Below are 10,257 nucleotides of genomic sequence, written 5' to 3'. Positions count from 1 at the left end.
GCATGTTGACTGTGTATCAGCAGTGATTTCTTGTTTTTTGCAGGTGGGTTGTTTTCATGGTGTTTTGTCTTTGTTTTTTGTTTTGGGGTATTCAATTGTATGGTATACCAAAATTTATCCATTCTGTTCGTGCCATTTCAGTTTGGGGTGAACATTTCTATAATCAGTCTTGGTGTGTCTTGTGATGGACATACGCACATATTTATTTGGGGGAAAGAGCCATGGTGGTATAGTGATAAAGTGCGGCTGCTAACCACTGGCTGCTCGCTGTGGGAAAGATGGAGCAAAGATTCGCCGAAACCAAATTCATTGCCATGCAGTCATTGCCATTGAGTCGATTTTGACTCATGTCGACGCTACAAACAAGGTAAGAACTGCCCCTGGGGGATTCTGAGGCTGTAACACTCTACTGGAGTGGAAAGCCCCGTCTGTCTCCATGAGCGGATGGTGTTTGGAACTTCTGACCTTGTAGTTAATAGCCTAAAGACTAACGAGTACCCAATGGAGTAGTTCTCCTTTGTCCTGTCAGGTCACTGTGGTTGTAATTGTCTGCGTGGCAACAAAAAATTAATCCTAGATTGCATATAGCTTTAGTTAGTCCCACTTCCTGGCTTCGAGTTGATGCTGACTCATAGCTATCCACTTAGCAGGGTAGAACTGCCTAGCCCTCCTTTCTCCAGGTTTAGTTAGGCATTATCAAGTATTTTTACAGAGTGATTGTAGCGTAGTTCCATCCACTATAATCCAGCTTACAATAATGAGAGCATACACCTTTCCATAGCAACTAAAAATTTGGAGTCTTTTGCTTCTATTTCTAGTATAGAAATTGTTGATCAGCTACACCTCCCATTTGAGCAACTAGAAATTAGACAAAGTATATGAAGCAACATTTTAGACATTACACAAAAAGAAGCTGAGGATTCCGAGATGCTTACTTTCCCGACACGATCGCTGAAGACAAAATGGGTGCAATGCATATATGGTGAAGAATGCTGATGGTGCCCGGCTATCAAAAGATATAGCGCCTGGGGTTTTAAAGGCTTGAAGGTAAACAAGCGACCATCTAGCTCAGAAGCAACAAAGCCCACATGGAAGAACACACCAGCCTGTGTGATCACGTGGTTCCGAAGAGATCAGTTATCAGGTATCATAAGAACAAAAAATCATATCATTGGCTGCACACCTCCATGATATGATCGCTGAGGACAAATGAGTGCATAAGCAAATGTGGCGAAGAAAACTGATGGTGCCCGGCTATCAAAAGAGATAGCGACTGGGGTCTTAAAGGCTTGAAGGTAAACAAGCGGCCATCTAGCTCAGAAGCAACAAAGCCCACATGGAAGAAACACACCAGCCTGTGCAATGATGAGGTGTCAAAGGGATCAGGTATAAGGCATCATCAGAACAACAACAAAAAAAACTTACCATAGTGAATGAAGGGGGAAATGCAAAGTGGAGACCCAAAGCCCATTTGTAAGCCACTGGAGATCCCCTTGCAGAGGGGTCTAGGGGAGATGAGTCAGTCAGGGTGCGATGCAGCACCGATGAAGAATATAGCTTTCCTCTAGTTCCTAAATGCTTCCGCTCTCCCCCCCCCCAACTATCTTGATCCGAATTCTACCTTGCAAGTCTGGATAGAGAAGAGGATGTACACAGGTGCAGATAGGAGCTGAAAACACAGGGAATCCAGGGTGGATGATACCTTGAGGACCAGGGGTGTGAGTGCCGATACTGGGAGGGTAGAGGGAGAGTGGGTTGGAAAGAGGGAACCGATTACAAGGATGTACATGTGACCTCCTACCTGGGGGGTGGACAACAGAAAAGGGGGTGAAGGAAGACGTCAGACAGGGCAAGATATGACAAAATAATAATTTATAAATCATCAAGGGCTCATGAAGGAGGGGGGAGCAAGGAGGGAGGGGGGAAAAAAAGAGGACCTGATGCCAAGGGCTTAAGTGGAGAGCAAATGCTTTGAAAATGATGAGGGCAGTGAATGTATAGCTGTGCTTTACACAATTGATGTATGTATGGATTGTGATAAGAGTTGTATGCGCCCCTAATAAAACATTAAAAAAAAAAGATTTGCAACCTTAAGAAACCCTAAGAGGCAAGTCTACTGTCTACTGTAGTGCCACTATGAGTCCAAACGGACTTAATAGCCATGGGATTCTCTGAGCCTTAAGTAGCCCTGGTGGACCTGTAGTGAGCACTTGACTGTTAACCAAAAGGTAATCAGTTCAAATTCACCAGTCTCTCAGCAATGTAAAATGTATAAATACTTAGACCCTCAAAAACCCTGGAGACCAGTTCTACTCTGTAGATTAGTAATTTTGAGTTGGAATAGACTTTGGGGCGATTGGTTTATCTAAACCTTTGTCTTTTCATTTGCAAAATAGGAATTTTGTCTCACTTTTAGGCATAAAACAAAACATAACAACAAACAACAAAAAACGAACCTCAACTGCTATTGAGTCAATTCTGACTCACAGGTACTCTGTAGGACAGAGTAGAACTGCGCTGCTAGGGTATCCAAAGCTGTATATGTTTACAAAAGGAGATAGTCTCATCTTCTGTGGAGCAATTGGTGAGCTTAAACTAATGACCTTGTGATTAGCAGTCCACTACATTAACAGAGCTCTTTTTTCTAGGCACAGTGGCTGTCATATGAGAGCCATTAATATTTTAAGACCCACCATTACAGGAAAGTGATTTTGTGCCTTCCCCTCTTTTGTTTTAAACATAAGAATTATAAGAGCCCCCAATAAAATGATTTTTAATAATAAATAAATAATAATTATAAAAATTTCATATTTGAACAAGGCTTATAAAACTGTTTATGTAACTTTTATTACAAAAATTTTATAAAGTATTCCTATGGTAGGGTACAAAGGAGATTTCAAATCTCAAATATAATGTATGGAGAATATTAAGTCTTAGACAGGAAAAGACAAGACAAAGACACATAATCTGGATGAGAGAGACCATTTGCATGAGGTCAATGTTCTTCAAGGTTTTGGTGAGATTCAGGGACTTAAAAGAGAAGGCAAAGGAAACTGCCACAAAAACATGATTGGTGGGACTTCAGGAGCGGGAGGGAAACTATGACTGGGACATTTATGTTAGGCAGGTCAGTCCAACCAAGACAGTAAGTGCGTGACTCAGAGGGCATGACATGACAATGGCAGCCCCAACGATGATCTCCATCAAGTTCACGCCCAGGCCAGCCCTACGGGAGACTTTGCCTCCCTGGGTTGACTTGAGAGAGTGGAGGTACCACTGACAAACTCTGCTCAAGGGCAAGACAGACCCCCTCCCTGATTGTCAGAAACAATTCAATGGGGACTAAAATCCACGTGGGGCTCTCTGCACAGGAATTTTTGGTGTCCACTATCACCCACCGCCTTCTGCAAAAGGTGCTCTCAAAACTTAAGCTCTAATACTCTAGGGTCAAAGATTGTCAACATTTTTGCGGTACTTAACAACACATCTCAAATTGTTTTCTTCAGTTACACGACCACTAGCGATGAATTTTCATCACTACTGCATCAAATTAAATTTTTGGCCATCGGCATACACACATTGTTATGTGAACAATATTTCTGAAGTGATTGTCTTAATTTTCTTCTTGTGAAGTTTGAGAATGCTTCCTTTTTAAATAGCGAGGTGTCCAGCAGCGACAGCTCAGACGGCCACGTGAGCGGTAGCTGGCGTGTGCTGACTACAACTCCCGAAATGCTCTGCGGGCGCGCCGACAGGAAGTGACCGGCACATCTCCCGCCTCCTCGTTGAGGCAAAGAGGTTCTATCCGGGGCCTTGGCGCTTCTCTTTCCTTTCGCGCCGGTTGCCGCTGCGGAGCGCGGTGGGTCCATGTGCGCAGTGAGCGGCGCTATTCCTGGCCCACTAGCACCCGAGTCCCTGGTTTGCCAGAGTCCGCGCAGCGATGGACCCCAATACCATTATCGAGGCCCTGCGGGGCACCATGGACCCTGCCCTTCGTGAGGCCGCGGAGCGCCAGCTCAATGAAGTAAGGACGCCCGCCTGGCGGCGGCTGGCGAACGAACTATGGCAGGCCGAGCCCTCCGGGCCTGCCCAGCGGGCCGGGCAGCGTGGCTGAGGGGCTCCAATGGAGGGGTGGGGCGGGGGTCGGACGGCGAGTGCCTCGCTGGGGCGCCTCGGACAGCTGCGGCGGCCCCGGCTGCCTTTGCGCCGGACACCGGCAGAGTTGGGCCTCTGGCTGCGGTCGAGGCATGAGGAGCCGGCTGAGGCGGGCGAGATGGGCCGGACACATGGCTGGCTCCGGTGGCCGGCGGCCCCGGGCTCCCTCCCAGCGCCCGGGAGGGGGCGAAACTCGCTGGGAGGCTTTTAGTCGTTTCCGGGAGTCGTCTGACTGGCCCCGAGCTCCCGGGGCTCCTGGGAGCGCAGAACCGCTCCGTTGGGGGCTGTGCCTGTCAGCCTTGTCACTTGGCCGCCGGTGTCCCGTCTCGGTGGCACAACTTCCTCCGCTCCGGCTGAGATGCCAGGGCAAGGTTTCAAATGCAAGCCCGCGCGTCTTTGGCCGGGCAGGGGGAGTGGGGGAGCCCGACCCACCGCTCTCCGACTCTGATGGTGTCACAGGAGCGAGCCCGGCTGATGGAGCCAAGCGCACCGCTCTGGGTGTAGCTGTACCACTGATTTGCGGAGTGACCTTGGGCAAGTCGCTCAACCTCTTTATCGGGAGTTTTTCCCATTCATAAAATTAGGCCGCAGGGTTTCTCTGATGGCCGAATGAGATAGTAATGTAAGTCTGAGCGCTGAGGGTGGATTCCTCCCCGCCCCCAATATTTATTAGGGGCTGCTTTTCCGAAAACACCCTTATTCCATCAATATTTTATTTCACTATAGTCTGTTTAATTCTTTGCTATAAATTCATGCAGTTATCTAATTTTTTTTTAGGCTTCTAAAAGTGGGATTGAAACTTCTTCATATGCTAGTGAATAGCATGCTCCCCCCTCCCCTTAGTATATTTCTGTCAGCTTTAGTGAAGCGTAGTGGACTATTTTTCCTTCAAGTTGGAGAGAATGAAGCCCACTTTAAAAAATAGAAATTTAGTTATTTCATGCTCATTAGCTGGCAGGGAGATCAGTTTAATTATTTTGTAATGATTCCCTGAAAACAGGAATATTCCTAACATATCTGTAGGCAAGGAGCTTACTTGCAGCTTAAGACCAGTCACACCTAGACAAATGAAGATCTTTTAAAACTTGAAACTCATGTAAATGGATCAATATGCCTACTGTACAAAGCATGAAGGTTGCACACTCAAATACTAAGACTCAAAGTCACCTTGGGAACTTTAGGATATCAAATAATGAATTTAAATGTATTCCTACTTTAAACAGTTGTTAAAGCATCCAAGGAACTTTTGTGTTTGTATGTGATTGACACGGGTTATAATGAACATTATTTTTGTTTAAAGTATTGATGCAGATATAAACCTACTCATAGTGATTGCTAATACGAATTTTCTGATAGCATATTCCTCTAGGTACATATAATTGCTTATAATTGGTTTTTAAAACTTATTTGAAAAGAAAAAGATTGGTCTTTCTGCTAATTTGAAGTTCATTTGTTCCTTAAGCAGTTATTGAATGTACTAGCCATGTTTACTAACATCTTATAGTAGAGAACTGAGATAGTCACAAGCCAGTTTTTGGAAGGTAAATAATCGAAATAATATTTGAAGCTTTTTTTTTTTTTTTTTTACTTAACCCATTAGCTGTGATCAGTTTTGGAACATCTGCAATAGTGAGTGCTACTTGTTTATCTTTTTTGTGGATGAAAATTTATTACCCACCTTATTTTTGTGATTGTTAACTGCTTACATATTGCAATTTCAATTACTCATACCTAGATTTTTTTGTTTGCCTATGGTAACTTTTAAATATTATTTACTCCAATCTTACATATTCATGCACTGCCTCCCCCTCTTCCATTTGAGAATTTTTTGCTTAAGTGTTAGAACACTGATTTAGGATCCAAATCTCAATTTCTTTTGTAAGCTGCTTGAGTATAGTGAGAGTGGGGAAGTAGTAACATTTTATTTTTGGCTTGCTAGTGCTTTTGGAGAAGGTGGGTAGAACCCTCATTGTACAGAGACTCACACCTCTGAAGCTTCTTTTTGATTCACTTAGTTGAAAGAATAAGATCATTGGTATTTCAGTGAATCTCTTTAGCTGAGTGAAGTAATCACTATATAAAAATTGTAAATGTTTAATATTCTAGTGCAGGTAGTTAAAAGCAAAAAGACAAAATGGTGCTCTTGTTTCAGAGCACCCAACCATTCCATCTGCAAGGAACTCTTCTCACTGAGTGATTTCCTACTTGTTCTTTTGTTTGCTTCTTGGTCAGATATAAATCACCTTATCACGGAGGAATTTCCCTGATTACCAAGCTCTGTCCTTCCTAATTTATTTTCCTCCATACCATCAACTTACATAGTTTTCCCACTATTGTCAAATTTCATAATGTTGCATTTTATTTACTGATTTCCTGTTAGAGGTAACAGGATATAGGCATTTTAGCTTTCATAGAGATCTGGCCCTATCTTAAGATTTTTGGGTAGTTTGGTTTTTTAATAATACAGGTAGAGAAAATTACCAAAATAACTTCAGACTGTTAAGGTCATATATCTGGTATATCACCTGGTACAGATGCTAACCAGAGGTTGGCAGTTGTAACACCCTGCTAGCAGCTACTTGGGAGAGAGACTTGGTGATTGCTTCTGAGTTGGAATTAACTTAAGGGCTCCCAATAGCAACAACATAATACTGATGGCTTTGTAGTTTCTTGGGTATGTAATGTTTGATTTTTTTTTAACTTAGAATTTTGGAACTCAGTGTGATGTTCTCAATTCTAAGCATCTTATTATATATTTCTGTTCTAGCTGATGAGAATTTTAGTAAAACTATTTTACCTGTAAGCGCTAGTTTCCTTACTCATAAGGAAAGTAGTAATAGTGTATGCCATTGGGTTGTTACATAGATTGAAATGATGCATATAAAGTTTTACAATATATTTGGAATCTTCAAAGTCCTCGAGATTATTTAAATTGTGACATGTGGTGCTTTACAAAGTTTGTGGGAAATGGAATTGTAAGACAATGGAATTTTTCCACAAATGTTTTGAAGACCTTTCCTATTTATATGCCAGTTGATTAACATACATCCAGGGTAACAGACAGTTTTATTTCCTACCTTAGTCTCTTATTCATTGCACATTTCAGTGGAACTGATCAGCACTAATGAAAGTTAGAACATGCATACTTAGACACAGATTCAGAATTACTTAAGTTTCTAAGTTTGTAAGGTCTCTGGAGCTTTGGGCGCAGATTTAAAATAACAATCTTTTGGCACTCATGTTAGCTCCTGGGCTTTTTTAGTGGAAACATTTCTATATACAAACCTCTATTTCATCCTGCTACCCCTCCTCGTATTAACTTTTCTCATCTATAGGTAAGTTTTTCCTATTTGTAAGTTTTACCAAGTCTGCCTAAATGTCATTTCCAGGAAGTTTCTTCCCCACCCCCCATATTCCAGCTTACATTTACATTACCTTTACCTACTCTATCCGATTTTTATCTATAATAGTGTGAATTCATTACTTCACTACCTAGTTTCCATCTTATACTTTAACTTAATTGGAACTAGGTGATTGACAGCTAAGAGTAGGCGCTATAGAACTTGTTTCTTATTTTAAAATATATGGGAGAAAAACACCTAATAGTGTCAGTGCCTATGTGGCAACATCCTTAATGCTGACGATTCAGTAGTGTACACACAAAGTCCTGACTCTGATGATTATATGTGAAGTGTCAGGGAGAAATATTTGTAATATTTCTCCAATCTTTGATCATTTGATAACAAACATCTGTGTGCTATGTACTGAGATAAATGATTAAATGGTGGAAAGAAATAACAGGATTACTATCTTTCTGGAGCTTCACAATAAAAATTCCACAGGTTCTAATTAGACATAGGATGAGAGGGTTAAAGTAGAGCTATATGTAAACTTTGGATAAGAAAACTTTTTAAGTTTGATTTGGTTCCCAGAAGCCACTGACGTTGGGTCGATTCTGGCCCATAAAGATTTGTAATGTTCTTTATAGGAGTAGGTAGTCTTTTTCTCCTGAGGAGCAGCTGGTGGATTTGAACCTCTGGCCTTGTGGTTAGCAGACTAATTCTTACCTGACTTGTCTGGTTTGCGTAAAAGCTCACCTTCAATACCTCCTCTTTGGCTGGTAAGTGCTTGCCTACAGATCAAAAAAAAAATTGAAGTGTTCTTGTCAATCTACTGAAAATATAAGTCATTAAAACCCCGGTGAAGCACAATTGTCCTCAGGCAGATAGATATAGGGTGACCATGAGTTGAAGTCAACTCTGCCTCACCTAGCACACAACTGGTATGCTAGTGGCCAAGAAAACCCATGAAAGTGAGAGCCATTTAAGCCCTCGATTCCTAAGGTTGATATGCTATCAAGCGGTCATATAGCAGGGGTGGGGAATGTCAGGCTCATGGATCTGTAAGCCCCAAAGTCATCAAGACTAGCTAACATCACATGGCTCACCAAAGAGAAGCAGCTGCAGCTTTCACATTAACACATCTCACTGTCATTTGGTTGTTTGCGACTCGTAGTGGCCTTTAGGACAGTATTGAAATGCTTCAGTGGGTTTCCTCTTTGGTAGAGCAGCTGGTGTGTTTGAACTGCTGACCTAGTGGTTAGCAGCCCAATGAGTAACGAGTCCTGACTTTAGGAGGGAGTTAATTAAATGTGACCTGTATGATAAAAATGCCCAAATGGCCCTTGGCAGAGAAAAGGTTCCCTATTCCTGTTACATAGGGAGAAATACTTCTTTCCCATGCTTTATGTGAAAAAGTTAGTAGGCTTAGTTTGATAAGTTTCTTGACTTTTTATGTTGAACCTTAACACTCACAGACTACTACTAAGTCATTTCCAGCTTATTCACAAATAGTTACTATTACTGCTGCAAGTGATGTATAAGTGATTTTGTTTTATTAAAAAGTTTTTAAAATAAACTAACGAAAAATTATAGGTTGGGAAAAGTACAAAATGGCATGTTTGTAGAACAATTTGACATACCTAGGAATCCTATAAAATATGAGTATAGAGAGTATTTTGGACAGTTTATAGTTTGAGTACATAACATTCCTTAACTAGGAATATGCAAAATACCTAATGTTCTTCAGAATTTGGGAAAGTCCCAGGATACTTGAGCTGTAAAACAGGAAGTTATTCATGTTAAGATCTGAGAGATAATACCCTATTACTTTTAAGAAAGCAATTTTCTTTTTCAGGTATAGTAGATGGATATATATATATAAAATTTTGATTTAAGAGGTATATTTATGGTGAGTTTAGTTTTAAGTAGTCCTTGCCCCCTTAATTGATGATTAAGAAGTTCTGTCAACTAACTCCATAGTTAGAAAGCACTTAAGTAAAATCATTAATAAAAGGGAGGCCACAACCTCACTATACCTTGTGTTTTATATACCGTATATACTTGAATATAAGCCGACCCGAGTATAAGCCAAGGTACCTAATTATTACCTGGGAAACCAGAAAAATTGATTGACTCAAGTATAAGCCTAGGGTGGAAAATGCAGAAGCTATTGGTGAATTTCAATCATCAAAGCAAATGAAAATAAAATTACTAAAAATTGAGACATCAGTGGGGTGATGTATTTAAATATTTATTTTAAATAAAAAGCAAAAGGACAAGTCATTTAACATTAGTAAACCAGCACAGTAAGTGGAAATTGGGTTCAACAAAAACAATAAGGTATCAACAATGATACCATAAGAGTACTATTCCCTGAGCTCAATCAGCAACCAAGTTAAAATCCTTCAAAACTGGATTCCTCATCCTCATCCGTATCCCAATGCAGAGCTTCAGCTGGTGTGAGGTCATCACAGATGCTGTCCTCACTGAGATTGCCGTCATCACCATCACTGCTGTCATTTTCATACAAAGCGCAGTCTTCACTGCCATCCATGGCATTACTAATACTGCATTTCTGGAAGGCACGTCGCACCATGTCTTCTGGAATGTCTTCCCATGCATCTCGAATTCACTTTGCTGTTAACTCTATGTCAGGCTTCATGAGATTTCCTCCTTTTGTTAGTTGGGCGTGACCAGATGACATCCATTCATGCCACATCCTTCGCACATGGTCTTTAAAAGTCTTATTCAAAGATACATC

The 10,257-nt window shown here is 41.4% G+C and overlaps 1 protein-coding gene across 1 annotated transcript in view; it reads left to right on the top strand.

Moving 5' to 3' along the window:
- The first annotated feature begins 3,808 nt into the window (after nt 1-3,808).
- IPO7 (importin 7) overlaps nt 3,809-10,257 on the top strand; it is a 46,358-nt gene continuing 39,909 nt past the window's right edge. The window contains exon 1 of the mRNA XM_075546095.1: nt 3,809-4,024. Within this exon, the coding sequence (XP_075402210.1) occupies nt 3,941-4,024 (84 nt within the window). The 5' untranslated portion in view covers nt 3,809-3,940. The remainder of the gene's footprint in view (nt 4,025-10,257) is intronic.

The sequence above is a fragment of the Tenrec ecaudatus genome, chromosome 4 (genome assembly GCF_050624435.1).
Source record: "Tenrec ecaudatus isolate mTenEca1 chromosome 4, mTenEca1.hap1, whole genome shotgun sequence".
NCBI classification, from domain to species: Eukaryota; Metazoa; Chordata; class Mammalia; order Afrosoricida; family Tenrecidae; genus Tenrec; species Tenrec ecaudatus.
Note: the sequence above shows the minus strand (reverse complement) of the source record. Positions and strands in the feature narration are given on the sequence as shown.